The 26,520-nt window shown below is 54.5% G+C and overlaps 14 protein-coding genes and 1 pseudogene across 14 annotated transcripts, besides 24 other annotated features; all 15 read left to right on the top strand.

The window, feature by feature from the left end:
• Positions 1 to 46: a microsatellite.
• Positions 47 to 197: 151 nt separating this feature from the next.
• TraAM80_01540 (hypothetical protein) lies at positions 198 to 480 on the top strand (annotated as a pseudogene).
• Positions 481 to 581: 101 nt separating this feature from the next.
• TraAM80_01539 (putative phosphoprotein phosphatase) lies at positions 582 to 2,495 on the top strand (the record flags this gene model as incomplete). Its single annotated transcript, XM_029378577.1, has 1 exon — positions 582 to 2,495. One exon carries the CDS (start codon positions 582 to 584, stop codon positions 2,493 to 2,495), a length of 1,914 nt encoding a protein of 637 aa, XP_029241599.1.
• A 198-nt stretch (positions 2,496 to 2,693) lies between these two features.
• Positions 2,694 to 2,730: a sequence feature (GA-rich).
• A 585-nt stretch (positions 2,731 to 3,315) lies between these two features.
• Positions 3,316 to 3,349: a sequence feature (A-rich).
• Positions 3,350 to 3,592: 243 nt separating this feature from the next.
• Positions 3,593 to 3,633: a microsatellite.
• Positions 3,634 to 3,720: 87 nt separating this feature from the next.
• Positions 3,721 to 3,740: a microsatellite.
• A 109-nt stretch (positions 3,741 to 3,849) lies between these two features.
• Positions 3,850 to 3,882: a microsatellite.
• A 103-nt stretch (positions 3,883 to 3,985) lies between these two features.
• Positions 3,986 to 4,054: a sequence feature (A-rich).
• Positions 4,055 to 4,061: 7 nt separating this feature from the next.
• On the top strand, positions 4,062 to 4,556 carry TraAM80_01538 (uncharacterized protein; the record flags this gene model as incomplete). Its single annotated transcript, XM_029378576.1, has 1 exon — positions 4,062 to 4,556. One exon carries the CDS (start codon positions 4,062 to 4,064, stop codon positions 4,554 to 4,556), a length of 495 nt encoding a protein of 164 aa, XP_029241598.1.
• A 48-nt stretch (positions 4,557 to 4,604) lies between these two features.
• Positions 4,605 to 4,629: a microsatellite.
• A 216-nt stretch (positions 4,630 to 4,845) lies between these two features.
• TraAM80_01537 (uncharacterized protein) lies at positions 4,846 to 5,805 on the top strand (the record flags this gene model as incomplete). The annotated part of the gene is made up of 1 exon (XM_029378575.1): positions 4,846 to 5,805. One exon carries the CDS (start codon positions 4,846 to 4,848, stop codon positions 5,803 to 5,805), a length of 960 nt encoding a protein of 319 aa, XP_029241597.1.
• A 224-nt stretch (positions 5,806 to 6,029) lies between these two features.
• Positions 6,030 to 6,102: a microsatellite.
• A 121-nt stretch (positions 6,103 to 6,223) lies between these two features.
• On the top strand, positions 6,224 to 6,736 carry TraAM80_01536 (putative NUDIX hydrolase, conserved; the record flags this gene model as incomplete). The annotated part of the gene is made up of 1 exon (XM_029378574.1): positions 6,224 to 6,736. The coding sequence occupies one exon, from the start codon at positions 6,224 to 6,226 to the stop codon at positions 6,734 to 6,736; it is 513 nt and encodes a 170-aa protein (XP_029241596.1).
• Positions 6,737 to 7,077: 341 nt separating this feature from the next.
• TraAM80_01535 (uncharacterized protein) lies at positions 7,078 to 8,529 on the top strand (the record flags this gene model as incomplete). Its single annotated transcript, XM_029378573.1, has 1 exon — positions 7,078 to 8,529. One exon carries the CDS (start codon positions 7,078 to 7,080, stop codon positions 8,527 to 8,529), a length of 1,452 nt encoding a protein of 483 aa, XP_029241595.1.
• A 12-nt stretch (positions 8,530 to 8,541) lies between these two features.
• Positions 8,542 to 8,557: a microsatellite.
• Positions 8,558 to 8,584: a microsatellite.
• Positions 8,585 to 8,824: 240 nt separating this feature from the next.
• Positions 8,825 to 10,612, top strand: TraAM80_01534 (uncharacterized protein; the record flags this gene model as incomplete). The annotated part of the gene is made up of 1 exon (XM_029378572.1): positions 8,825 to 10,612. One exon carries the CDS (start codon positions 8,825 to 8,827, stop codon positions 10,610 to 10,612), a length of 1,788 nt encoding a protein of 595 aa, XP_029241594.1.
• Positions 10,613 to 10,633: 21 nt separating this feature from the next.
• Positions 10,634 to 10,682: a microsatellite.
• A 507-nt stretch (positions 10,683 to 11,189) lies between these two features.
• Positions 11,190 to 12,143, top strand: TraAM80_01533 (dihydrolipoamide branched chain transacylase; the record flags this gene model as incomplete). The annotated part of the gene is made up of 1 exon (XM_029378571.1): positions 11,190 to 12,143. The coding sequence occupies one exon, from the start codon at positions 11,190 to 11,192 to the stop codon at positions 12,141 to 12,143; it is 954 nt and encodes a 317-aa protein (XP_029241593.1).
• Positions 12,144 to 12,577: 434 nt separating this feature from the next.
• Positions 12,578 to 12,651: a microsatellite.
• Positions 12,652 to 12,741: 90 nt separating this feature from the next.
• Positions 12,742 to 12,765: a microsatellite.
• A 148-nt stretch (positions 12,766 to 12,913) lies between these two features.
• Positions 12,914 to 12,935: a microsatellite.
• Positions 12,936 to 12,947: 12 nt separating this feature from the next.
• On the top strand, positions 12,948 to 13,796 carry TraAM80_01532 (FIP1-like protein; the record flags this gene model as incomplete). Its single annotated transcript, XM_029378570.1, has 1 exon — positions 12,948 to 13,796. The coding sequence occupies one exon, from the start codon at positions 12,948 to 12,950 to the stop codon at positions 13,794 to 13,796; it is 849 nt and encodes a 282-aa protein (XP_029241592.1).
• A 204-nt stretch (positions 13,797 to 14,000) lies between these two features.
• Positions 14,001 to 14,032: a microsatellite.
• Positions 14,033 to 14,209: 177 nt separating this feature from the next.
• Positions 14,210 to 14,233: a microsatellite.
• A 69-nt stretch (positions 14,234 to 14,302) lies between these two features.
• On the top strand, positions 14,303 to 16,651 carry TraAM80_01531 (large subunit GTPase 1; the record flags this gene model as incomplete). The annotated part of the gene is made up of 1 exon (XM_029378569.1): positions 14,303 to 16,651. The coding sequence occupies one exon, from the start codon at positions 14,303 to 14,305 to the stop codon at positions 16,649 to 16,651; it is 2,349 nt and encodes a 782-aa protein (XP_029241591.1).
• Positions 16,652 to 16,852: 201 nt separating this feature from the next.
• Positions 16,853 to 16,877: a microsatellite.
• A 259-nt stretch (positions 16,878 to 17,136) lies between these two features.
• Positions 17,137 to 17,158: a microsatellite.
• A 46-nt stretch (positions 17,159 to 17,204) lies between these two features.
• On the top strand, positions 17,205 to 18,749 carry TraAM80_01530 (putative oligopeptidase B, putative,serine peptidase, clan SC, family S9A-like protein; the record flags this gene model as incomplete). Its single annotated transcript, XM_029378568.1, has 1 exon — positions 17,205 to 18,749. One exon carries the CDS (start codon positions 17,205 to 17,207, stop codon positions 18,747 to 18,749), a length of 1,545 nt encoding a protein of 514 aa, XP_029241590.1.
• A 91-nt stretch (positions 18,750 to 18,840) lies between these two features.
• On the top strand, positions 18,841 to 20,196 carry TraAM80_01529 (putative oligopeptidase B, putative,serine peptidase, clan SC, family S9A-like protein; the record flags this gene model as incomplete). The annotated part of the gene is made up of 1 exon (XM_029378567.1): positions 18,841 to 20,196. One exon carries the CDS (start codon positions 18,841 to 18,843, stop codon positions 20,194 to 20,196), a length of 1,356 nt encoding a protein of 451 aa, XP_029241589.1.
• A 212-nt stretch (positions 20,197 to 20,408) lies between these two features.
• Positions 20,409 to 20,437: a sequence feature (A-rich).
• Positions 20,438 to 20,538: 101 nt separating this feature from the next.
• Positions 20,539 to 20,562: a microsatellite.
• A 160-nt stretch (positions 20,563 to 20,722) lies between these two features.
• Positions 20,723 to 21,847, top strand: TraAM80_01528 (uncharacterized protein; the record flags this gene model as incomplete). The annotated part of the gene is made up of 1 exon (XM_029378566.1): positions 20,723 to 21,847. One exon carries the CDS (start codon positions 20,723 to 20,725, stop codon positions 21,845 to 21,847), a length of 1,125 nt encoding a protein of 374 aa, XP_029241588.1.
• Positions 21,848 to 21,997: 150 nt separating this feature from the next.
• Positions 21,998 to 22,040: a microsatellite.
• A 111-nt stretch (positions 22,041 to 22,151) lies between these two features.
• Positions 22,152 to 23,354, top strand: TraAM80_01527 (uncharacterized protein; the record flags this gene model as incomplete). Its single annotated transcript, XM_029378565.1, has 1 exon — positions 22,152 to 23,354. The coding sequence occupies one exon, from the start codon at positions 22,152 to 22,154 to the stop codon at positions 23,352 to 23,354; it is 1,203 nt and encodes a 400-aa protein (XP_029241587.1).
• Positions 23,355 to 23,729: 375 nt separating this feature from the next.
• Positions 23,730 to 23,754: a microsatellite.
• Positions 23,755 to 23,852: 98 nt separating this feature from the next.
• TraAM80_01526 (putative ATP-dependent RNA helicase) lies at positions 23,853 to 26,387 on the top strand (the record flags this gene model as incomplete). The annotated part of the gene is made up of 1 exon (XM_029378564.1): positions 23,853 to 26,387. One exon carries the CDS (start codon positions 23,853 to 23,855, stop codon positions 26,385 to 26,387), a length of 2,535 nt encoding a protein of 844 aa, XP_029241586.1.
• Positions 26,388 to 26,459: 72 nt separating this feature from the next.
• Positions 26,460 to 26,494: a microsatellite.
• Positions 26,495 to 26,520: the final 26 nt, after the last annotated feature.

The raw sequence follows: 26,520 nt of genomic DNA, 5'->3' as shown, positions 1-26,520 counted from the left end.
ATATATATATATATATATATATATATATATATATATATATATATATGCGTGCGCGTGGATATGCATTTGGAAGGATGAGCGGTATTGACTTTTTTCTTTTTCTTTTTTCCCTTTTTTCCACCTTGCTTACCTCACTCATGTATGTGTTTTCGCTGGGGGCAACATATATATAATATCTATCCAATAGCTCCTCCCCTTTGTCTGTTTCTTGTTGCATCGTTCTGCTTTCTATCGCAACTCACGGTTGTACACCACCATCGCTTTCCTCCTTCCCCCTCTACAACAAATATAATGGAAGAAAGAGGTCAGCACGATGTCGTTTACTTTTCATTGCAATTCGTTTCGTCCAAACTCCGTGGATGTGGTGTTGGCGCCACTGTGAGCGGACGGAGTGGGTGGAGTTTTCCTTGTGGTGGGGAGCTGACTGTTTTTTTTTTTTCTTCTTCTTTTTTTTTACACGGCCTCCCTGCAAGCCCACGTAAAGCAGCGAAGCGAAGGGAACTACAAGTCAAGCACGAAGTGTGAAAAAACATCCATTGCGTCCATCACCACCAACAACGCCCTGGCAAGTAACGCGGATAATGGACCCACCCAACGTGCCGTCGTCGCCGCAGGCGCCGCCAGACCTCACCCCGCTCAGCGTGACTCCCTCCTTCCGCACGGAGACTCTCGTTACGCTGGAGATGGCGCAGGGCGTCACGATCAATCGAGAAAAACTCTCGGAATGGCACCACAAGATACGCTCAAGGCTCTTTGCGCTCGTGTCGGGTTTTTTTGTCCGCTGCCGCGTGGAGGACTCCACCGATGGCAAGGCGTTGTACAAAGTTGGCCGCATCAAGACTCTGAAACCGGACTGGTCGGTTGAACTTGACCTCATCACGACCGAAGAAATCAACTCGGGCCGCAGCAACACAAACTACGACTGCATCAGCAATGCGAAGATCACCCCCGTGGAGTTTAACACCTTTATCTCCAAGGTGCCCCCGGAACTTATACCAAATGTATTTAACACTGTCTTCAAGATGGAGGAACGCCTGCGGCTTTTGGAAACTGTGATATTGGTGGAACCCGCATTCCATGGGAAACGCAAGGATGAAAGGCGCGCTCATGAGGCTTCTCAAGGCATTGGGGGTGCGGCAAACTTACCGGAAAGGTATGTCTTTTCACAGAACGTGCTTCTCTGTGAGGATGATTTTGTGAACCTTCCACAAACCGTTACAATTGTGGATTTGCTGCAGAACGCCGTGGGACAAAAAGGGGTGGCGGAACCAGACACGCCACGGGCGGGTATGGTACCGGGCTCAACGCCGAAGTCTCGGGCGTTTGATGAGGCAGTGGCCAGTCACAGTACGATGCTTCAATTGCAGGACATGCGAAATTACATGAACTCCCCCACGCAGCCGCATGTCGATGCGGCTCGTCTCATTGAGATGATACGTCGCGCAGCAAATTCTACTCGTAATGGATTTGCTTACGAAAACCTTCCGGAGTTCTGCAAACTTGTTATTTCTGTATGTAATCAATGCCGTGAGGTGGTGACACGGGAACCGCTTTTCGTTCGTCTCAAATCACCTATTACAGTTTTTGGTGATATTCACGGTAATTTTGCCGACATGGCGTATTTTTTGGAGAAGGTGGTGGGGTTTGATGACATTATGCTCAAGTACACCACAACCCATCTTCTGTTCCTTGGCGACTACGTGGACCGAGGGGCCTTTTCCTTAGAATGTGTGATGTACCTTCTTTCTCTGAAGCTCATTAACCCGGCGAAGGTGACATTGCTGCGTGGAAATCATGAGTCACCGGAGGTGAATGGGGACATGGATGTGTACGGCTACAGCTCTTTCAAGTATCAGTGTCTTGAAAAGTTTGGTCGGGAGCGCGGCATTGACGTCTGGGTCGCTGTGAATGAAGTGTTCCAGTTTCTTCCTGTGATTGCCGATATTGATAGGAAGATCTTCTGCGTTCATGGTGGGCTCCCACAGTACACGGGTGGGGAGGATAAGCGGCTGGAGATTCTCTCCGATCCTTCTTTTCCCCGCATCCCTGTAGTACAGTGCACGGACCCGACCAACGTAGCGCAGCGCATGATGGTGAATGACTTGCTGTGGTCCGACCCTGCCCCACCAAACCATCAACTTGACAAGTACGGTTTTGGGCCGAACCCGCGTGGGCCTGACATTAAGACCTTTGGTTCCCGCGCCGTGGATATGTTCTGTGAGCGCTACAACTACCAATACATCTTTCGTGCCCACCAAGAGAAGGCGGATGGGCTACGCTTGTCCGACAACGCCCGTGTTGTGACCATCTTCTCCACCTCTGACTATGCCGGGCATCAAAACGGTGCAGGCTGCATCTTAGTAGCCAACGGAAAGATGCGTATGGCCATCAAAAAGCCACAAAGACAGGAACCCAAGGATATGAAGGGCACTGTTTCTCCACGCGCGCCGGGTAAGAGCATCCCCGGATTTGTGCCCCGCCTTAAGCGCATGTAGAAGACTTTCCCGGCCCCTTGTTCCGCATCACCTTCCACTGTTTGCCAACCTCGCCGGCCTACGACCAGAAGTATGAGGAATGAAGCAATGCAGCGAAATGAAGCAAATGGAAAGAGATAGGGAGAGGGACTGTACGTGTGTGGGAGGGGGGAATACATATATGAAGGAAAATGAGTGTTCAAATATGTTCATCACCACCTCCATCAGCATCACCTTCTCCTCCTCCTTCTCCTTCACAGACCGACAGCGATGTCACAGACAATGCAAGTGTGGATGCATGCATCGTCGATTTTCCAATGACCCCTTCATGATGCCTGCTTTTTGTTTTTGTTTTTCTGGAATTGTATTCTTTGCCTCGCACCTCCCCATGGGCTCCACAGAGGGGGCACAAGCGTCAGTGAGTGGAATGAGGTGAAAACTGTGGAAGTGAGGGGTGAAGGGGGAGGGAGGTGGGAGCAGTAGGCACTCGAAAGAAAAGCAAACAATAAAGGGAGAAAAAAAGCGGGAAGAGGGTGAGAAAGAAAAGGGGAAAGAAAAAGGACATGGGTAGGGGAGATATATGCATTTTTGTCCTGTTTTTCACTTTCATATCTTTCTTTTAGGGCGTGATGTTTTTCTGGTTGATATTTGCTTTACTTTCCCCTTGGACGCGTGTAAATGGTCTCCGTATTCACGCCGCGTCTCCGCTCCATTCAACCACCACTCCCTTTCTCTGTTGTTGTGGTGATGGCAGTGATGTTTGGTGCCATCATTTCTTACTTTGCGACCACCGCCACTGTAGCCATTTTTGTATCTATTGAACGTATATGTTTCCGCATCGTTTTTGTTTTTGTTTTTCTATCTCTCTCTCTTTCAAGTGAAGAGAGGAGGTTGACGCGAGGGGGAGGGGTGCTCGGGAAAAGACGAAAAAGTAGTGGTATTTTGTCCTTAACCTTAAGGAGCATGCGCGAAAAGCTCCTGTGTGGCTGAAATGCTCCTACAGTAAAAGCATATATATATGCATGTGTACGGTTTGCATCTTGCTTGTTAAGGTATGTGGGGTGAAGCGATGGAAGCAGAGGGGTAAAGTTCATCATAACAACAGTAAAACACCACAGAAACAAAAAAAAAAAATAATGAAATAACAAAAAAAAAGAAAGAGTAGGGAACACAACGTATGAGTGTAAGATATTGCAGTATGTCTTTATTATTGCTTTTCTTCTTTCCATTTCCATCTCTTTTTCAGATATATATATATATATATATCTGTGCGCGTATGTATTTCATTTACATATTTTCTTTGGCTGCCGCTGTCGCTCTTGGCGTTGGTTGGTGTTGCCCCGTTTATGCGATGCCACTACGTGCGCATCCTCATTATATATATATACATATACATATATATATATATGCAAAAGGTTCTGTAGCAGCAGTGATGTCGTTCTTGCTTGATGATGAATTAGAGGAGAAAAGAACGAAAGAAGAAAGGCTGAATTATGGTCTCTTTGTCGCCATTTTTTTTTAGTTGCTTTTCTGTTATTATTATTATTATTTTTTTTTACTTTTTTTTTTTCGATTGCTTTGAGTTGCATGGGACGGTGCCTCGCTATGCCTGTGGCAGGGCCATCGTTGGTGTTGGTATTGGTGGTGGGCAGGAAGCGTAGGAGGTGGTGGGGGGACCGGTGCACACTTTACCGTGGCCCGTTGACAAGGATGGTCATGCGCCCCTCTTCCATGGTGTTGGGTCGTGCGTTGCTGCCGACGCCCTTCTCTCATCAGCCGGTGGCGCTCCCACTTGTTCCGTCACTGCGGCGCCTGCTGCGGGAGGTGCAGCCGCGAGATGAGGGCAGCCGCGAGGAGGTGGTGACGGCGATGCTGGAGAAACTCCCCGCCCAGTGTGATAGAGTGAAGAAGGACATGCTGCACGCACGCTATGCGAGTAGGTACTACCGCAGTCGCTACGGAAGAGGGCTGGAGACGCGGCGAAAGCAACTAAAAAAACTGCTGGAGATGTCGGACGATGAGGTGAGGCTATGGGCCCAGGCTCGATGTATCCCGGTGCGAGATCCACTGTCGCCGCCATGAACTTCCAATTGGCACACCGCTCTCCCTCGCTCTATGTGGTGCGAGGATAGAGAGAGAGAGAGAGAGAGAGAGACAGGAAGGCGGAGCTTGGGACACTTCTGTGGACGGTGTCGCATGAGGGCACTCCAGATGCAGACACACTTTCTCGCTCTTTCTCTGTGGGGTCTCTTCAATTGCTCCGTTGTCGTTGTTATTTTATTTACAGCTGTTGTTGTGTGTCTCGTTCTTTTAGGTGTGGAGGAAGGAAGAGAGAAGGGACGGTTTGCTTTCTGCTCTTCTGTAAGAAGAGATGCTGTCGAGGCGCTTCCATGCCCTGCTGCTGGCACCCAAACTTGCCCTCATTACCCGCAGCTCAACAGCGGAGCTGCAGAAGGAGGAGCTTCACGATGCCGTGCGGCGTCACGATTCGCTTGTGGCGGATAACATGGGGCGGCACGACGGTATCGTTCGTTCGACGTACGATGAGGCTATTGCGTACTTCCCTGCGTTTCAATTGGCGGTGCTGCCGCCTACGAGCGGCGTACACCGCGCGGAGCTTCGGGCGTTGCTTGCCGCACATGCCACCGAAGAATTTCGACGGCTGCTTATTTGCCCCTGGACGTCGGTGGGCACACGCCACGTGCTCATTGTTGGTTGTCGCAGCGTTGCATACATCCAACGGCAGCTGGCGATGGATGAGGTGCATAGCGTGCTTGTAGTAGATCACGCGCTTTCGGCCCTGCTGGATGCAGCCACCGCGCTGGTGCCCAAGTACGGCCCACGCGTGCATTTTGTTCGCAGCGATGCGCTTTTCCTGCTGCAGCGCCTTATTCCGCCTGCCACGGCCGACGTGTGTGTCGTGCCGATGCCTGTTCCATTCTGGTCAGAGAGTGGAAGCTACCGACGGCTTGTCACGCGGGACTTTCTTTGTGTGGTCCATAGCCTACTGCGGGTGCGTGCGGACCCTGCGGACCCGCGCGGAATCGTCACATTTACAGATGCTGCACCGCTGGCTGAATTTATGATGGAGCAGCTGGAGGAGAGCCGGTTAGTTGTCCCGTGGACACGGAAGGACCCTGCGGGAACGTACAACCGATGGCTGCCGATTCAGAGTTCGCCGGGCCGTGAGTTTCAACAGCAGCGCCTGGGCGACATCGTTGCGTGGGCCGCCTCGAAAAGTGGACCGACGTCACCGCAAGCCGCAGAAATCGTGCAGCTTCTTGACTACAAACGGCGCTACTACCGTGCACTCACTCGACAGGAAGAGTGATGCAGCAGAGTGGGAGCGCTTCTGCCTACCACTGGGGGATAATGGCGTGGGGTTAGAAATCGGAACGAATGTCTGTGTTTGTGGTGCACAGCCGCCTTGCTGTTTTTTTTTTTTTTGCAAACATGCAAACACGCACTCCCTCTGTTCAAGTCTCCCTTGCTCCCGTCCACCCAATCCATTAGACTCCCTGTTGCGTTTATTTCTTACCATATTATCACTGACGTTGTTGTTGTTGTTTGCGAATGTGTGTATGTGGTGTGTGTATATGTATGTGCGTGTGGGTGGGTGGGGGGTGGGGGTACTTAAGCAAAGGAGTGGCAGGAAGGGGAATTATATTACATAATATACACTATACGGATTGGTTCACGCACACGCATACGCGTAGATAAACAGGGAGGCATATACACGCACATAGTCCATGTACAGAAAGAACGTGTGCGCTGTCATTTTTAATGAGGATCTTTTTTTTATTGGGTGCAGGCGCATTCATGGGAATCGGTATCAGTTTGTGCAGGGTGGAATAGAGGAGCGAGACACTGACGTTCTCCAAGCTGCATACCGTGAGGTGGAGGAGGAGATTGGCCTGTTGCAGGAGGATCTTCACTTCGTGGGGGAGATTCTTCCGGCCAGCGGTGATCCAAGGGAGTTTCGCTATGAACTTTGCAGCACGGCCAATCTCCGGAGATTTGGTTTTCAGGGGCAGGAGCAGCGTCTCATGCTGTTCTTCACTCAAACAGATAACATTAAGAAGGTGAATCTCATTCCACTCAAAGGAAGCGGCGCGCTGCAAGAGTTCTCTCAGGTTGAATGGATGACAATTGAGGACATCATTGAACGCTGCCCCAGGGAGAAGACTCACATCTTCCTTGCAGTGGCCAAACTGGGGCTTCCCATGGCAAAGGCCTTTCTGCAATCGCGCTTAGCTTTTTGAATGAGTGAGAGGGATGCGTGTAGTTGCGGTCAAACTCTATTGTGGCTTTTATCCTTTGCTTGGCCTCTTGTTGTTTGCTGGGTGGTGCAACGCTGTGTAGCTCTTCTTGCCACTTTCCCCACGCCCAGGCCGCAGTTTTTGTAGATAACTGTTCCACTTCCAACAGATGCGCGCGTGCGTCCACTGTATTTGTGTTGTTGTGGTGTTGTTTTCCGCGCGCGCCTTTTCGACTGTCAGTGTCTTTTTTTGCTCTCTTTGCTTTTGATACCTTTTTTTTTTTGCTTTGTGTCTGTGTTCGCTGCCACTTCTGTCACCCAGCAGAAGAGGCTGTCGCTGGTGAAATGGAGTCGGCAAGGGAGGCCCTACTCGCGGAGACGAAGCGGCTGCTCGCAGCCCTCAACGACGAGAACAGAGAACTGAAGGCGGAAAACACGCGGCTGCTCACTCAGTGCAAGGCGGCGGCCGAGAGGCTCACCTCCGTTAGTGTGGAGAAGGAGGGTTTGGAGAAGGACCTGAAGCACATAAACTTCAACCTCATGCAACAGCTGCGGGTGAAGGTGAGTGCTGCGAAGGAGCACGAGCGGCTTGTGGCGCAGATGCAAGTAACGGTGACTGGTTTAGAGGCGCAGCTGCAGGAGTCGAGGCTGGCACAGGAGTCTGCAGTGAAGGAGAGCCACATGCAGCGTGAACAGATCGCCGTGTTAGAGCGACGACTGCAGCAGCTGACGGAGCGACTCTTTCGGACTGAGGCAGAGGCCGGCAAGTACGCCGATGACCTTAACGCCGCGATTTCGGGGCACCGGGAGACAGCCGCGAAGCTCCAGCACGACAACGCACAGCGACTAAAGGAGGTGGAAGAGGCGCTGCGGCTGAGTCGGGCCAACGAGGCCGGCTTGCAGCGTGTCGTGGAGGAGCTGCGGTATGAGCTTGGCCGTGCGAAGGAGGTGCTTCGGCGGAGTCACAGCAGCAGTAGCGAGGGGCAGCGTCGCACCCTCTCGGCGAGGTCGGAGGCCCTTTATGCGCATGAGCAGGTTCTTACTGCGTGTAACTCGTCCTGTCAACAGCTGCGGGAACTGCAGCGGCATCTTCGTGCTGTGGAGGACCTCGCCACGAATGCGAGCCATCACGTGGAGCAAGCGTTGTGCAAGGGGGAGGCAAGGCTGCGGGAGCAAATGGAGCATTTTGTTACCACCGATGAGGCTCTTGTGGCGTTTCTCTGCCAACGCATTATGGATCAAGAGGGGAAGCTGCACACCGTGCGGGAAGAGCTTTCACATGCCCATTGCCGTCTCCAGGAAACGGAGAGGGAGCTTGGCAATGCACGCACAGAGCAGCAGAGTTGCAAAGCCGAGCTGAAGTCACTTGCGGCTGTACAGCAGGAGCTCCAGACGATGAGGGCTGAACTAGAAGCACATGGTCGTATAGAAGAAGAGCTGCGTGCCGAGGTTGGACGATGCCGGCGTGAGACAGAGTGTAGTGAGCGCCGAGCGGCGGAGTGTAGACGTCTGTTAGAGGACGAACGAGAACATGGTGCAGCCACACATCGCTCCTACAAGCGGGAAGCAGACAATGTGGATGAGCAGCTGCGGGAGTTTTCGGCCACTGTATCGCAGGCATTGCGTAGGTTTGACTCCACGACGCGTCATCGTCGTCGCCTCTCTTCCTCTGCAGGAGGTGTGACGTCGTCAAACGTGCCGTCCAGGAACTCGACGGAATATGCCCCTGACGGTAACATGTCATCACCCTCGGTGGTGCGTGTCGAGTCTTCACCTGGCGCACAGGGCCATCCATAGAAAGTGAAGTGGTAGATACATTACGGATACATACATACAGACACACACACACACATTATGGTAAGACCTTGCGCAGTGTATTTCTTGAGATGTACTGTTCTTGTTTTGGGAGTGAGTCACGATGCTTTTATTCTTCTTTTTTGTTCTTGTGCATGATTCCTGGGTTTCCGAGTTTTAAAGGTTGCCACTCACCCACAACCACAACAACGTCGTCGGCGTCTCGAGAGGTGGGGGAAATAAAATAAGCTGTAATTGAGCACAGACCCACACAGGCACAGACTCACAGATAAGGTGAATGGTCTCCTTGAAATACGCGCGGGAGCAGCAGGAGGCGGCGCTGCGGCGCGCGCGTTTCGAGGAGGCACGACGTATTGGGAGTGCGATGGGGGTGCAGCGGGCCCGTGCATACGCGGCACAGAAGACTGTGCAGGCGATGAGGGTGCGAAACGACATGCGGAAGCAGTGGGAGTGCGAGGTGCAGCAGCAGGCCGCACTCATTGATCGAGTCCTGTATGACGGACAGTCGAGGCTGGGCGAGGGGATGCGAGGGGCGGCCGGACTGACGGCGGCACACCAACAGCACGCAAGCGACGAACTAAACGCGTGGGTGGCGGAGCACACACTGGAGCGTGAGCGCCACCGCATCGCCATGGCCACGGAGCGTGTCACGCGGGCACTGCAAGAAGAGCCTCATCGTGGTATTGTGGAGCGCAAGAGGGCCACGCGGGGGGTCGAGGATAGACGTAGCAAGGCGAGGATTTCTAGACCGTTACCGCGTCCGCCGTCCTTTGCGTCACACAGCTCTCCGCTTGTTGGCGCTCTTTCGTACACAGCAATTGAGCGCACGTCTCCTCCAGCACCGGCCACAAACACAACGCTTGCGACTGAAGATGGGGACAACGCGCAGCCTGCGGCAGCGCGCGGGGATGCTGCCGCTGCGCGGTTTGGCGAGGAGCGCCGGCGAGAACTGGCGAGTGAGAGAAAACTGCTTTGGCAGAGTCAACGCGGGGCGGCGGAGCGGGCGGCGGCGTACCTGTTGAAGCGCAAAGAAGAGGCAAAGGAGGCACGCGAGGCAGCGCAGCGGCGGGCGGAGAATGTGGCGGCTCTTGAGCAACGCATCTCCGCGGGGCCTCAGGAGGACACGTCAAGGAGCGGCAAGGAGTTGGAGACACGGCGGGCGGCGGCGCTTAGGGCGCAGGAGGAGGCAGAATTTGAGCGGATGTTCCTCCGTGGGCCGTTGTCCTCCACTGATGACTCGACGACTGCAGAGAACGAGGAGGATGGGGAGGCTGATGCGCGCTTCTTTCCTCTCTCCAGTGTGTCGTGTTTGTTGCCGGGCGACACGGAAGTTGCCGTGCAGCTACACCCGAGACCCTTTCATGTGCACATCACCCCCGACGAGGCGGAGGAAACGGCAGCGTCGGAGGCGGGAAGTGAGGCGCCAAGTGCGGCGTCCGCCGCACCGCAGCCGACATTCATGTCCCCGGGGGTGATGCCAGACGGACGGACGCCATCGCCAACTCACACGCCACGGTCTTTGGAGCACTCCGCGGGGCTGGAGGCGCCGCTGCCTGCTTCGCCACTGCCGCCACCACCGCCGCCATCAACAATTTCTTTAAGCCCACCAGCTGCGACCGCAACGAAGGCGGCTGTTGCAGAGCCTGCGTACACCCTTGACGACCCGCAGGGTCTGGCGCTGCATCACGAACGATTTCTTCGCAACCTCAAGGTACTGCAGGATAAGCTGACGAAGGCGTCTTCTGCCGTCGCTGAAGACAGCGGGACGATTGATGCCTCCACGCTTCACGGAAACGTGAGTCTTAGCCCGATGAGCTCTGTGCCCTCACCGGCACATCGCCCTAGCAAAGAAGCACGTGAAGAGCGGGGCACCGATGAGGAGGAAGAAGAGACCGGTACCTCAAGTACTGGCACAAGTGCCAATAGTGGCAGCAGCAATGATAGCAGCAGTATCAGCACCGGTCCGTCCCTGTCATCCACGCACTCTCGCTCGTACCCCACTATGACAGCGGAACAACTAAAGGCTGCGTTACTTCGACTGAAGTTGCGCATGCGTTCGGTGTAGATCGATAGAACTCATATGTGGAAGAAACACTGAAAAAGAAAGGAACACACACACAAAAAAAAAAAGAAAGTGGAAGAGGCTGACCATTACAATAAATGTCAGGAATGAAGAGAGAATTATAACGATTATATACTACATTTATTATTGCCTACATGCTTGATTGCCGGAGAGACGGTGATGGTGTGTGCGAGAGAGGCGAGGCGGGGGCTCCATGCGGCGTCGCCCAGGTTGAGTAACATAGATGCACACATTATAGAATTTTTTGCCTTAGAAGTTATTGGTGGAGGGAAGCACGTACCTTGCTCAGACTCTCTCTCTCTCTCTGGCCCTCCAATAGCGACATATATACGTATACACAGAATATATGTGTTTTTTTCTTTTTTTACGTGTGTAGGATCATGTTTTCCTTTTCGGTTGTCGTCGATAACTATGGATGGCGCGAGCGAGATGGCGGGTGTGACGCAGGGTTGCACTGATGTCTTCACTCTGCGTGATGCTTTCTTTTATTCTCCGTATTTGCCTTTGCCTATGAGGTTCTGGATCGAAAGGGGAAGTTTTTTGCGGATAATTTTGCGTTATGCGACGGTTCGCCCTGTTGTGGCCGCACTCTGTTTCTGCGGTGCGGTTTATACACGCCAATCTTCCCCGCTGGGGAAGGATCTTCCCGTACAAGCTGACTGACATTGGCGAGGGCATTCGACAGGTGGATGTGGTGTCGGTCTGTGTAAAGAAGGGAGACAGGATTAAGGAGTTTGAGAAGATATGTGAAGTGCAGAGTGATAAGGCGTTGGTGGACATAACCTCCAGGTATGCGGGGGTCATCTCAGCCGTCCACGTGGTGGCCGGCGAGACCGCACTGGTCGGTCGCCCCCTTGTCGACATCGAGCTCGACGACGACGCGGATGGCAATGAACCTCCGCCGGAAGCCTATACACATACAACGCCCGGCGCCACCACCACTTCAGACAAGACAGAGAAGCAGCCTGCTCCTCCTGCGCAGAAGGCTGGGCGAAGGTTATTGGCCACTCCCGCAACGCGGGAGTTTGCGCGTGAATGCGGCGTTGACCTCGCACATGTGGTAGGTACAGGTGAGAGTGGGATCATCTTAAAATCGGATGTTGAGGCATATGTGAAAGGTCATGCCAACGACGCGGGCGACGAGGTGGTGCCACTGCTCACTGGTATTCGTCATGCCATGGTTAACACCATGACAGAGGCGGGTAAGATTCCAAGCTTTACTGCGTGCGAGGAGATTGACTTGACGTCTCTGTTGGTTGCTCGCGAAGAGCTGAGGAGCAGACTGGCGTTACCCGCTTCGGACGACGCCCCACCCAAGATATCGTTGATGCCATTGTTTATTAAGGCGGTTTCCATAGCCTTGTCACAGAACCATTACATCAACGCACATGTTCCTCACAAGTGCGATTGCCTTATTGTGAAGAAGGCACATAACATTGGCTTTGCGGTAGACACGCCAAAGGGCCTTATCGTTCCGGTGGTTCGAAATGTGGAGGGAAAGAGTATCATGTAGGTTGTGCAGGAGGTCAATGAGTTGGTTCAATTGTCCCGCAAGAATCAAATCCCACCAAACAGCTTGCATGGTGGCACGTTCACCATCAGCAATGTCGGCCCCATTGGGGCAACGTACGCCACCCCCCTACTACTTCCCCCACAGGTGGCGATATCTGCATTTGGGCGGCTGCAGGTATTACCTCGCTTTGACGCCAACGGCAATGTTGTCAAGGCGACGATTGCGCATCTGTCAAGTACAGCGGATCACCGCGTGATTGACGGTGCAACCTTAGTACGATTCAACAACTCACTGAAGGCAGTTCTTGAATCCCCGGATAAGTTGGTTGCGGCGGCCCCCAACAACGCTTTTTAGCGCGTTTTATGTTAGCATTATCATAGGTCTTATTCTTGTTGGTGGTACCGTTGCCCCTGTAGTACGGTGTTCCGTAACGATGTGTGTGTGTGTGTGCGGGGAGTAGGTGGGTGCGAGGGTGTATTTGTATTTGTGTGTTTTGTTGTTGTTGTTGCAGGGGGTGGGGAGAAAGCGGCTAGCGATAGCAGGAAGAGCTGAGGAGGGAATGAGTCTTTTTTTTAGCCTCCCGCATGTCTGCTTATGAATATATATATATATATATATATATCGCTACATACACACGGATGCGTATATATATGAGCGCATGAACGTTTTTGCGACTCTTCCTTTTTTTCTAGTGTTTGTGTTGGACTGTTTAGTCGTGTCATCAAGCGCATAATTGGCCGAAGGGAGCCAAGCTCACATACAAAACAAACAGCGAGATAGAGAGAGAGAGAGGAAACGAAAGCGATGGCGGATACTGAAGAGAACCCGTTTGTTGGTGGACACACAGCAGAGACTGCGGGACCCTCTCTGACGAGTGTAGAATCACCACCACCAGCAGCAGCAGCAGGAGTGAGAGGAGGAACAGTAACAGATGAACCACATGGGCAGGAGCAGCAGCAGGATGTGGAGCCAAAGGGAGATGTCTCGGGACTTATCCCACTTTGCGTGCGCCATGCTGGTGGGCCACAGGTAAACAGCACTGTCTTTGGATATGACATTGCACAGATGCAGAAGCGCCCATGGGACGAACCCGCGGCAAACCTCAAGGATTACTTCAACTACGGCTTTAACGAGACTAGTTGGAGGCTGTACTGCGCGATGCAGACAGGGGGTGAAGCCTCGCCACTGCCAGGGACAAACACCTTTTTTTCACAACAGGCCAGCTCCGCAGTAAAGAACACCGCGCTGGAGGAGGGTGTAGAGGGTGATGGTGTGGCGTACCACATGCCGCCCCAAGGCTCTTCACACGGGTACTATGCCGCCCCACGTGATAGCTTCCTCAAGACGAAGCTCTGTCAGCGTTTTGCGGTGGGCCGTTGCGTGAAGGGTGATCAATGCAGCTACGCCCATGGACACGGTGAGCTACGATCCGTTCCTTCGGTGCACCACCACCACCACCATCATCAGCTGCAGCAGCCCCCACCATGTGTCCTTCAATCCTTTCAAGTAGATCAGGGCTTCTTTCCACCGATGGGGATGCAACCAACGGGTGTGCTTGAGCGCACTGCCGCGGGCAGCTACCATATGATGCCAAAGCGCCAACGCTCCCCTGACGGTGGTGGAGAGGATAAGGTCTACGATGCGTCGTACTAAACAATTGAGGATGAGTAGCGTCGGGGGTGCGGGGTGGGTGCGTTTACTTTTGATTTGGAGGCGGAGGAGAAAGTATCACGGATTTAAGAAAAAGAAAAAAAAAGTACAGGTGCGGGCTTGTGTGTGTCTGTATTTGGTTGACCTTCCTGCTTTATCTTCTGCCAGTGTTCTGTTTCTTTGCTTTGACTCATGCAGTGATGCCACCTCTTTGTCCCTCTCTTTCTCTCTCTCTCTCTGTGTGTGTGATTTCTACTTCCTTTACTTGGGTTCGTCATCAGTTCGTTGCACCTACGCGTTACTGTGGACAAGGTTGTGGTCGCGCCACTGCGTGTATTTTGTCCTGCCAGAAGGAAGGTACGTGACACAGAAGCCACAGGTAAGCTTTTTTTATTTTTATTTTTGCCTCAGTTTTTCACACGCACACACGCACACACGCAGTTACTCAGGCACAGAGGCGGTGGTGGTGCGGCGTTGTCTAGTAGGAGTGGTGTGCGTGCGTGTAACTAATGCAGTTCCTCGGAAAGAGTTTACAGCGCCTCAAAAAGTCCTCGCAACGCAGCCAGCGTGAAAAGTACCGTGGGCTTGTTGACGCTGAACGCGATGCAGCAATAATACATGAGGAAGAACGCCAGCAGCAATACCAGCAAAAAGGCGCTCCATTGAAGTCTATTTGGGAGACGAGCAACTTGGAGGAGTTTCTTCTTATTGCGGATGCACGCGAAAAGGGGTATGAGGCGGCACGCGATCTCCGTGTTGTGGTTGACGGTACCCCACATGTCGTGACAAGCGACAAGGTCATGCCAATGAGCAATGACCGTGTGGACTGGCTCAAACTTAGCGAGCTGCTGACAATACCGCGCCGACCCAAGTGGGACTATGGCATGTCCGCAGCGGAGATACAGGCACTGGAGACGTTGGCGTTTTTTGAGTGGCGGCGATGCCTGTCGAAGATGGAGGAGGAACACAAAGTTGTCATGACGCCGTACGAGAAGAACTTGGAGGTATGGCGGCAGCTGTGGCGCGTCGTGGAGCGGGCCGATGTGGTGCTGATGATCCTTGACGCCCGCAACCCGCTCGTGTTCCGATGCGCCGACTTTGAGGAATACGTGCGGGGCACCTGTAGTGCCGCAGGGAGATCAAAGGAAATTATCTTTTTGCTGAACAAGTCCGACCTTCTCACGGAGAGTCAACGCAGCGCATGGGCGACGTACTTCACGGAGCGCGGGGAACCGTTCATATTTTTCTCCGCCACCCCCGCCGCGAAGGCGACCTCAGCAACGACGGGGGAGACTGATGACGACAGCGCCACTGACCACTACAACCACAACGAGGAGGAGGGAGAGGAGGAGGAGGATGAACATGTGGACGATGTCGAGGGTACTCGCGTGGATGACGGCATCACTCTCAAACTGCCGCCCCATCACAATCGGAAACGGCGGCACAACAAAAAGTCTTTGCGAGCCCCGGTGGAAGTGGCAAACCCGTACGAGCTCGTTGATCAGCGGCAGGCGGAGAAGGCACGTCGGGGCCACGCAAAGCAGAACACGTGCAAGGTGGCGCCACCGACTAAAAATGAAAAGGCGCGTGATGCGCGGGTGTCGCAGTTACAGGAGCTGCTGCCATGGGCCATCTTGGACCCTGTGCAGTTGCTGGACCGCCTCGCTCTCTGGCGTACCACCTACGGCATCAAGGACGCGAACACACCGCTGATGGTTGGCCTTGTCGGCTACCCCAACGTCGGGAAGTCGTCAACGATCAACGCGATTCTTGGATGCAAGAAAGTTGTGGTCAGTGCGACACCCGGCAAAACAAAGCACTTTCAAACACTTGTCATTCCCGACGAGCGCCGTGTCGCCTTGTGTGATTGCCCTGGCCTTGTCTTCCCATCGTTTGCTTCCACACGGGAGCAGATGGTGTGCGACGGCATTCTCCCAATCGACACAGCCACAGATGTCTTGTCGGCTGTCAACGTACTGTGTCGCCGTATCCCGTGTCAGGTGCTGCAGAAACATTTTAATGTCTCGCTGCGGCCCGAGGAAGACGTAGACAACAGTCACTCCCTGGCGGAGCGCTTCCTAAATGCGGTGGCACGTCGACGTGGGTACTTGGGGGCGCATGACAGACCGAACATGTCTCGCGCCGCCCGGGACGTGCTGAAGCTGTACGTAGATGGTGTTATTCTGTACGCTGAGCCCCCGCCCGGCTATACGGCCCCCCACACTGATCCTGCCGTAGTCGGTGCAGCAGCTGCGGCTGACGATGGATATGGATATGAAGACGAGACATACTCTGACGCCTGGGAGGATGTTGGGGGCGACAGCTGCGACGCCGATGGCGAAGACTGGGACAATCTCGACAGCGCGGCAGACGCCCGTGCCCTAAGCGAGGACGGCGATGCGCCCAGGGATATTTATGCGCACAAGCTCGCCGACGAGGGCGAGGAAGAGGAGGTGAATAAGGCAGCATTGCCGATGTTTTACTCGCGGCCGAATCGCATGCGTGGGGTCCTCACCCCGCAGGAGGCGTTCAATGTGGAGGCCAACATGAACCGCATAAAAGCACTGACCGGCCTCGTGCCTCGGCGGAAGAAGCGCACCAACCACCAGCTCGACCCCGTCACGGACACCTTCGTGAACAACGAGGGCGAGATGGAACTCGTCATCGACGACGACGACGGAATCATTGAGCTTGTCGCGGGCGCCTCACCACCGATCGCGCACGAGCGCCAGCTCCATCAACAAAGACAACACGTGCAGAAGCAGCGGAGTAAGCGCCAGATTCGTCGTGAGCTAAAGCGGCTGGGTTCGGGGCCAGTTAACCCCACTTCCCGTAAGCTAGGAGTGCAGGGCTACTAGCCCGGTGAGTGTGTAATTGATAATGGAAATGCAGAATAATAGAAAAGAGAGCATATACCCTGAATCTGATTGCTAAAAAAGGAAAAGTGAATAACCAGGAAAGGGGGAAGGAGGAAGAGTCATCCATCATTGAAGTCGACAGCGAAATGAAATTGTTTCTCTTCTTACTGTTGTTTTTTTATATTTTTGCTTGCGTGCTACTGTGTGTGTGTGGTGGGTGGTGTGTAGCGCACCGGATTGAGGAGGGTAAACACACGTGCTCTTGCATTTGAGATGCTCTGAAGCGGGGGGGGGGGTGCTAAAGTGTAGCGACGATGCAGCAAGCTAGTTATCTGTTTCTGCTTAAATTCCCTGTGTAGCATGCCCGGGGATGTGCTGACTGGTGGATTTTCTCTCCCGCATACATTTTCTTTACACACCACTCAATACGAAACGAAAAGATGCTGCTGCCGGGGTAAAGTGGTTAAAGCACACGCACGTTCGCTTATATATATATATATATATATAAGGGTATTCACATCACGAGGGGGCGAGAGGCGACACGACAGTTGCAATGCGGCCCGACGCGGCTGGTAAAGGCAGGAAGAGGGGGAACAACGGAAGAAGGGGCGACAAAAAGCCCAACACTGGCAGCAACAGCAGCTTCGGTGCCGATGATGTCGTGAGTCCGCCGATGTATCCCCGCAAGGAGCACAAGCTGGAGCATTTTGATGACGTTCGTGTAGATCCGTTTTATTGGCTGCGTGACCGCCGGAACCCGGAGGTGCGACGACTGTTGCAGCGCGAGAACGCACACATGGAGTCAGTGTTTGCGGCCTACGGTGGGGATCGACTTTGCCGCACCCTTTTTAGTGAAATGCGGGCTCGCTGGAAGGAGGAAGATGCGTCGCTTCCGTACCGCGACCGTGACTACTGGTACTACACTCGCACTGTGCCCAACGCGGACCACCCAATTTTTTGTCGCCGCCCATTTACGGAGCACACGGCGGGATTCATGCATGAGGTGGCAGAGATGTGGAACCGCAATCCCACTGCCACCCTGCCCTTCTACGACGACGAGGCGGTGTACCTCGACATGAACCTTCTCATGAAGGAGCTGCGGCTTGGCTACGTTGAGCTGGGTGACTTGGAGGTGTCCTCCGACGGGCAACGTCTTGCCCTGACTTTGGACTGCAGCAACGGAAAGGAGCTGTTCACCATCTTTTTACTAGACATCACCGATGTCAATTATGTGCAATGGCTGAATGGGCGGTCGGAGATGCACCGCGCGTGGGTGGAGGTGGTGATGCGTTCGGACCGGTCCATCTACGCCTCCCCCGTGTCTATTCTCCCGACACACCGTAGCCCAACGACACCAACTGGAAGCAGCAGCAGCAGCGGTGCTAGTGGGGGTACTTCAAGGGTGGGAGGCAGCGCCCACGCGATGAGAAGGAATATGGAAAAGAAACACGCGCTGACCTCCTCTACACCTTTGTCTTTTACATCGTTATCCACAACGACTCCAACGACAGTCTCTGCGACGGCGTCAACACAACGAGGGGAACCGGCACATAAAATATTGCGTCGAATCGAGGTCTTTGATGCTGCAGACGAGGTGCTTTGGCTTTCTCCTACTTCGCTACTTTACCTGGGCGTGGATGGGAAGATGCGCTCTTGCCGCGTCATTTACCACGACCTCACTGCCCCTGTAAACGCAGAACAGGCGGACATCATCTGCTACGAGGAGGCGGATGAGGCGTTTTGGGTCAGTTCCCTTTGCTTCTCCGCCGATGGGCGGTTTGCCATGTTCACTGTCGCCTCAGGGAGTTGCACGGAGGTGTACGTCATTCCCTGTGAGGCGGGGGTGGAGCGATGCGTCAATGGGGTTCCTGTAGCTCACACCGCAGCAAAGGCGGAGGGAGAGGAATTCCACATAAACAAGTGTGCGGTGCACTGCTTTGCGGACCGGCACTCGGGGATGGACTACGATGTTGACCATCACGACTCACTTTTTCGGGGAGGGCCTGGGAGCGTGGGTGGTGACGATGACAAATGCCCCGCCGGGACCGGACGACTTTCGGGTGGCGTACGTCTTGGACGACGTGGGCGACCATCGTAGTGCCGCCTGTGGTCGTACACTGTCGGACCCTTCTTGCTGGCGACCGCTCTTTACGCATGACCCGGCCATCAGCGTTGAGGGTGTGGAATGTATGCGGGATTACTTGCTTCTCAGCGTGAGGCGGGCGGCGTCGTCGACGGTGCTTCTCCTGCCTGTGCGCGTACTCTGGGATCGTTGGAGCACCTTTGACGCGGGGAACATGCCTCCGCTCGCTCTCCGGAACGATACAGTGGACCTGCGCCATGTTGTTTGTCGTCCGTTCCAGTTACCGGGTGAGGTGCGTTGTTCTGTGGACCAACTACTGCAGGAGCAGCGAGAGCAGAAACCGGATGAGGACGAGGAAGGGTATATTTCCCATCTCATGAATTCCACAGACGATGTCTCTTTCAATACTCGAACGTGGCGTATTGTCGTGACGCACCTTACGCTGCCTACCTTTCTCATTGAGTGTACGCTTGAGGAAGTGGGCGACACATTATGCGTCAGGCGCTTATGTGAGGTGGGGACAGGTGGGAGGCCGTACCACGCCGATGAGTACGACGCCACTGTTGTGTGGGTTCCGTCGGACTATGCATTTAGCAGCGATGCGTTTGCGTCAATGCTGTGGCCGCTGCCCACAAAGGAGCCTGCCGCGGTGGTGCGCGTGCCTGTGTACCTCTGTTGGAAGAAGGCACTTCGACGTAACGGTGAAAACCCCATGCTGTTGACAGTCTATGGATCGTATGGTGACTGCTGCGATGTTGTCTTTGAGACGGAGCGGCTTGCACTCCTGGACCGCGGCTTCATATGGGCGGCAGCGGGGGTTCGTGGCGGCGGGGAGCTTGGCATCCCGTGGCGCGACGCGGGTCGCAAGCTGCAACGGGCAACGAGTGTCAATGACTTTGTGAGTGTATCGTGCTATCTGCAGGAGACCGGCTGGTGTGCGGCAGGTCGACTTGTGACGCACGGCTCTTCGGCTGGCGGGTTTGTGGTGTCGGCGGCGATGTGCGTCGCGCCATCGCTTCCGCTTGCCGTCATCGCGTCGGTGCCGTTTGTCGACTGTCTGACAACCCTGATGGACGACAGTCTCCCACTCACCGTTTGCGAGTGGGAGGAGTTCGGCAACCCACGCGATGACGCCGACGCCTATCGCCTGCTGCGCCGCATCTCGCCGATGGACAACATTCCGCCAGCGGATGTCCCATTGCCGCACATGCTTCTGCTGACAGCATGGCACGACACACGTGTCGGGTTTTGGGAATCGCTTGCATTTACCGCACGACTGCGGGCACGAGCGGAGGCGGGAGACACCGCCAAATGGCGGCAGGTGCTTCTGCATTATTGTGACTTTGCTGTGGGCCACGGCGGGCCCATGGGGAGGTACGAGAAGCTGAGGGAAATTGCACGCGAGTATACCTTTGCACTGCTGATCCAGCAAGCCGCGACAGCGCCCCGCGCGGATTCATAGCACACGTCTTGCGTATCACCCACCCACACACCAACAACAGCAATATCTGCTGCTGACGACTGCGGGGTAGTGATGGTTAAGGTCTCGTGGTAGGAACTTGATCAACTTCCGCTGAACGTCTCGGTCTCGTTACAATCTGGAAGCCGCGTGTATGTATGCTTGTATGTGAGACGGATAATAAGGAAGGGCCGCCATATGCATTCACATATGCGTATTTAAGTATATGTTTATTTATTTACTTTGCGCCCTTGCTGGTGCCGTTTTGCTTCTTGCCGTGTGACTGCAGGCTCGTACGTTGTGTGCATGAGAGAGATTATTCCCACCCCTTTCCCCCTTTTTGTGTATATATATATATATATATATATAATTGCCGGCGTACATTCACGCCGCTACATAATTTCGTCCCCACGCAGGGATTGTCACTTGGAGATCCGCAACGGTGAGGCTGTAGTCGAAAACAAGAAGGTTTGCACCGAGCGAGGGACAAAAAGGCAAATAAGAAGAAACAAAACAACAACAAAACCGAATGACCTCAAAGGCCCCATCGAGGCAGCTAACAGATATCTTGCGCAGGAACAACAAGGAGACGCTCCTGCGCAATGCTGCGGAGTTGGCTTGGGTCTCCGCATCAGTCTCGGCGGAGGATTTACAGACACGATTTCTTCGCAATATGCACCTCATTAGTCCCAAGTCGCTGCGACTGCTCTGCGATGAGGCCGTGCTGTCGCGCTGGTTCACTTTTGCTGTGTACAAGCCACCGTTCTGCCCGATGCGTCGCATGGAGGCCGGCGGGAACTACCATCGTGTGTCAGTAGAGTCGTTTGTGGAGGCAGCGTTGCGCTCCCGCACAGTGCATCCGGTGCTGCGGCGTGAGCTGCGCCCGGAGGAGGTGAAGGTGCGTGTTGTCAATGACGTGGACGTGTACGCGTCCGGCCCGGTGGTGGTGACCGTGGCGGACTTGCACGCCTTTTCGACCTCCCTGCAGGATGTGACAATGCGGTACGATGTCATTGTCGCCGGCCACATGCCGTTGACGGAGCCGCGCGCAGTGGAGGCCGGTCATCTCTTTGCGCTGCGGTGCAGTGACGATTGCGGTCTCCCTAACACCACGAGACGTGTCACACAATCGTCGACGGAGGCCGCCTCGTCGTCGTGTGTCTGCACGCACCAGGTGAAGCGAAATGCGTATTACTCGGTACACCCTGTCAGCCTTGTGGAGTTTACCATCACGGCGCCTCCCACCCCGCTTCCCCCGCGCCTTGAGACGTTTGTTCGCGAGCATCTTGGCACCTTTGTTCTGGGCGACCCTGACGCCCAGGTGCCTGCTGCAAAGATGAAGCGTACGGCGAGGAGTCCACACCCCACGATGGCAGCAGCAGACGAGTCCGAGGCGGCGGCTAAGGCGGCGTGGAATGTGGTCGCCATGCATGGCGACTACGACTTCCCACGTGTGTTTACGCATCTGCGCGAGGTCAGCATTAATGCAGATGTGGCAGATGCGGCTGGCGGCGTCGCGGCGAAAAAGTCTATTGAATTTCACTGTCGCAAGTGCTTTGAGCCTATTCTCCAGCGAGAGCGCGTCTATAGTCCGAAGGGGCGGCGTATCGGGCTGCTTGACGGTTTCTGGACTCCCGAGGCTGAGTTCCTGTGAATCGTGTGAACCAATCTCCCAAATTTTCCCCACTCATTTTTTTTTTTTTGCATTGCCAGACCCAATGTTTGCATACGGGCCCGCAGGCATGTACATAAGGTAGCGGATGCGTGCTTGCAGCGACAGTCGCTTCGTTTTATGTGCATTAAATTTTTTTTGTTTTTTTTTTGTCGTGTTGTTGTTGGTCTTGTTGCTCTGCCTGGTGCGTTTATTGATACTGGCACGCAATGCATGACGAAAATGTATAAGTAGGGAGTGCCTTGTATCTTCTCTCCGCACATACACACGCATACACACACGTGGGATGCCAAAAAAGAACAACTTCAACAAGAAGGAGCCGTCGTTTCAGGGCGACTCTCTGCGGCGGCGACGAAAGGAAAAGCAGGAGGCGCCAGCGAAGCTGCAGGATGAGGAGGATTTTAAGGAGCTGCAAGAGCTCTTAGAGGATGAGACACACCTGCTGGATGAGGCGAGGTCACCGCTAGAGTATCTGTTGTCCCTGCGGCAGCCACAGGAGTTGGCACTGAGGCTTACGCAGTCTCTCGTTTCCCTGCGCTCGCGGCTTGCGGAGCTGGAGCTAGAGCGGTTGAACAATGAGAGCGGGATGCCGGGCAGGTCGGACGTCGTGGCACGCCGCGCGCAGGAGAAGGCGGAGAAGCTGGAGCTTGAGATCCACAAGACAGAGCGGGTCTTGCGCCGCCTGATGCTCATGTCGAAGGTGATGGAGCAAATCATTAGCCTGCGTAAAGACACCATTGCAGGGGTGCGGACGGAGATGGAGGCGGAGGTCCGCTTGCTTCAGGAGAAGTTCAATGTGAACGAGGAGCTTATTCGCGGGCGGTACGTCGACCGCGTGAACATGCTGCACCGCTACTGGCTCTGGCGCACACTGCAGGAACTCGGCGACCAGACGGTGAGCCGCACCTTTGAGGAGGAGCTCTCATGCGGCCCCCGCTACCGCTCGCTGGGGGTGCAAAACAATATCCTTTCCGATACACTCGAGCAGCAGTTAGCGTGGATGGTGCGGTTTTCGGAAAGGGAGCGAATCTTCCGTGACCATGTGCGTCGCCTCGATATTCTCGTAGAGGAGTTGACGGACGTCAATGAGGCCATAGAGGAGTCCTTGACGTGTCGCGTGTGTGGCTTGTTCTTTGAGGATCCTGTTTTGTTTTGGCCCTGTGGCCACACCTTTTGCCTGACGTGTTTCGACTCACTGAGCATCGCACCGAGTCTCTTCCGATGTCCAACGTGCGGCAGCATGGGCAGCGAGGGCTACGTGCACAATCTTCTTATCGCGGAGTGTGTGGCGAAGTGGATGTTCAAGGACTCGGGCTACGCCGACATCAACGGCGCTCTGAGCCTCATTCGCCTGCACCTTTCGAAGTTCCGCAAGGAGATTATTTCAGCACGCATCGCGCAGTACCGCCAACGGCTTGCGGATGCACTGCATGAAGAGAGCAAACCAGTGGAACCAGCATACATGGACATTGAATACCGTGCCTTCTAATGAAGAGGGCAAAGAAAGAATGAAAACTTATATATATATATGCAGTGCAGCGCCCTTGTTACCCATATTTTTGCAGTTGTAACCGATACGCCTCCTTCATGCCATTCTTCCTCCTGTTTTGTTGGTTTACTGCGTTTAGTTTTGGTGCTTGTTGTTTGCGTGTTGCCTCCTTTCTCGCGAATGAAGGTACATTACATGTATAGGTGTGAGTCCACCTTCTTGCCGGCTTCCCATCTACTAACACACACAGTTTGGCCCCTCGCTGTTTCCTCTCTTTTTTTCACTGGTGTCTCCACACAGATACGTGCATCCACTACAGACTGACTGCCCGTATTTGTGTCATGTGACTTGAGTGTATTCCTCGCGGTTGATGAATTTTTATTTTATTTTTATTTTTTTTGCTTCTCACCTGCGCCTCCCCCTTTGTTGTGCCACACACTCACACACACGTGCAGAGTGGAAACAGCAACTGCCACTGTGTGTGTGGGGCCCCCCGTCATGGACGAGGATCGACGCAGGGCGAAACTGAAGAAGAACCAACAACGATGGCTGGAGCGACAGGAGCGGTCAAGGTTGAGCCGCGCCGAAATTCTTGAGCTGCGAAAACGCCTTGAGGGGTTACGTGCCTCACTTGACGCTATAGATACTGGCGGTCACGCGGGTGGGCAGCAAGCGGAGGCGATGGAGCCACATGAATACACGCACTTCAATCAACTACCTCTGTCGCAACGCACACAGCTCGGCCTTGAGCGCGGTGGCTACAAACGTATGACGCCCATTCAGAGTGACGCGCTGCATCTCGCGCTTGCAGGATACGACGTGCTCGGTGCGGCCAAGACAGGCTCCGGCAAGACGTTGTGTTTTGTCGTGCCGGTGCTCGAGCGGCTTTTTGTCGAGCAGTGGGATGCGGAACTTGGCGTTGGGGCGCTCGTCTTAAGCCCCACCCGTGAGCTCGCACTGCAGATCTTCAAGGTGCTGCAGCTCGTCGGCTACAAGCACACCCTCTCCGCAGCGCTTCTCACCGGCGGTCGTGACGTGGAGGAGGAGCGGAAGCGTCTGGCAGCGATCAGTATTATTGTCGGAACACCGGGCCGCGTGCTGCACCACCTTGAGGATGACGCGAACCTTGTGACAGACAACATGCAGTTGTTTGTCATGGATGAGGCCGACAGACTGCTAGACATGGGCTTCCGTGACGCCATTTGCGGTATTCTGCGGCACCTACCCACCGCCCGGCAGACGCTGCTCTTCTCCGCGACGCAGACGACGGATGTTCAGATGCTTGCCCAGATGTCGTTGCGGAATCAGCGTTATGTTACATCACACGCAGTCACGGCTGCACCCACGCCAGCGACGCTCTGCCAAAACTTTATTGTGCTTGAGCTCCACCGCAAGTTGGACGCCCTTCTCATGTTTCTCAAGCGGCACCCGAATGATAAGACGGTCGTCTTCGTAAGTACCTGCAATCAGGTGCGGTACATGTATCTCGCCTTTTCCAAAATTCTAAAGAAGATGCGTATCCCATCCATGTGCCTCACGAGCAAAATGAAACAGTTTCGTCGCGAGGAGGTCTTCTTGACCTTCTGCCGCTGCAAGGCCGCTGTTCTCTTCTGCACCGATATTGCTGCACGCGGACTGGACTTCCCGCTTGTCCATTGGGCCGTGCAGTACGACTGTCCGGATAGTGCACAAACGTACATTCATCGTGCCGGGCGTACCGCACGCGCCGGGGCACGCGGGGTGAGCCTGCTATTTCTAACACCGCAGGAGACCCCCATGCTGTCGTTTCTCGCCCACAAGCATATTCCACTGCGTGAGATCGCCATTCGTCCTGGGCTGCTGCATGAGTCAAAGGAGATTTTTGTTGCGTTGGTGGTGCAGGGGCTCAAGTATGAGGCGCAGAAGGCCTTCATCGCATACCTCCGCTCCATCTACTTTGCCGCCAACAAACACGTCTTTGACGTGAGCGCCATCGACCTTGGGGCCTTCGCCCACTCGCTAGGGCTGCTGAAGGTTCCTAACATGGCTGAGCTGCAGAACCTGCGACGGGGGGCGAAGAATTTGCCCTGGGACGTCATCAACTACATGGCTCAACGTGACAAGCAACAAGACTCCCAAACGCAGCAGCATGTCACACGCCGTGAGAAACACCTCGCCGCGTCGGACATGTTTCGCACGATGCAGCAAAAACAGCGCTACGCAACGCATGACGATGACAGTGATGACACGGGCGATAATATTCATAATAGTGGTAGTAATACGGCGAAGGGGAAGCCCTATGCTCCCGGCAGTAGAAGCGATAACGAGGGGGAGGACGAGGACGATGGATTCCTCAAGAGACGTCCACGCACGACCAGCACCTTCCTGCGGATCAACGACAATAAGCGCGACGGCAACAATGACGGTGGTGGCGGCCCTGATGAGCCGCAGCAGCAGCAGGGAACAACATCAATGCGGCTCACCCTGGCGGAGCGCATGGCCGGGCTCTCAAAGCGTAAGGTGCGGAAGTTCATCCAGGCAGCAGATCTGCGTGTGCGGGACCTCGGCCTTAGCGAACACATCGTCTTCTCTGACGAAGACGAGGAGGAGGAGGAGGAGGGCAGCAGTGAGCGCCGCAGTGCCCTCCTTGCAGCGGCGGTGGGGACGAAACACGAGGGAAATGACGAGCAGGACATAAACAATGCTGAGTACGCAGGGCAACTGCGGGAGCGCATGTTGCGGGAGGCAGGCAACGACACGGAGCGCGCGAAGCGACTTCGGCGGCTGCGGCGGCTGCAACGCAGCGGGAAAATCACGAAACGCGCATCCCTCAGCGAAACCGCTGACTCTGCCACCAACGGTGGCAAGCGTCCCGATCACAGCGACGACGACGACGAGAGCGACGGCGGTGACAGTAATGGGTCTTTTGCGCGACTTATCAAAGCCGCCAGGGGCGAATTGTACTCTGACGATGACGACGGCAGCACGTCCCCCGGAACTAGCGAGAAAGACACGGCGCAGCGACCCAGGCGCAAGAAGGCCAAACACGCGTAAAGAAGAAAAGGAACTACGACACACGAGTAAAACGAAAGAAGCAAAAAAACGATGCCACGACCAAACTGCAACAAAACACAAAACAACGAAAAATAAAAATAAAAATATGTTCTTCCCCACAATCAACACGTAT

Source organism: Trypanosoma rangeli (genome assembly GCF_003719475.1).
Source record: "Trypanosoma rangeli strain AM80 chromosome Unknown Tra_15.4_contig_00031, whole genome shotgun sequence".
NCBI classification, from domain to species: domain Eukaryota; phylum Euglenozoa; class Kinetoplastea; order Trypanosomatida; family Trypanosomatidae; genus Trypanosoma; species Trypanosoma rangeli.
Note: the sequence above shows the minus strand (reverse complement) of the source record. Positions and strands in the feature narration are given on the sequence as shown.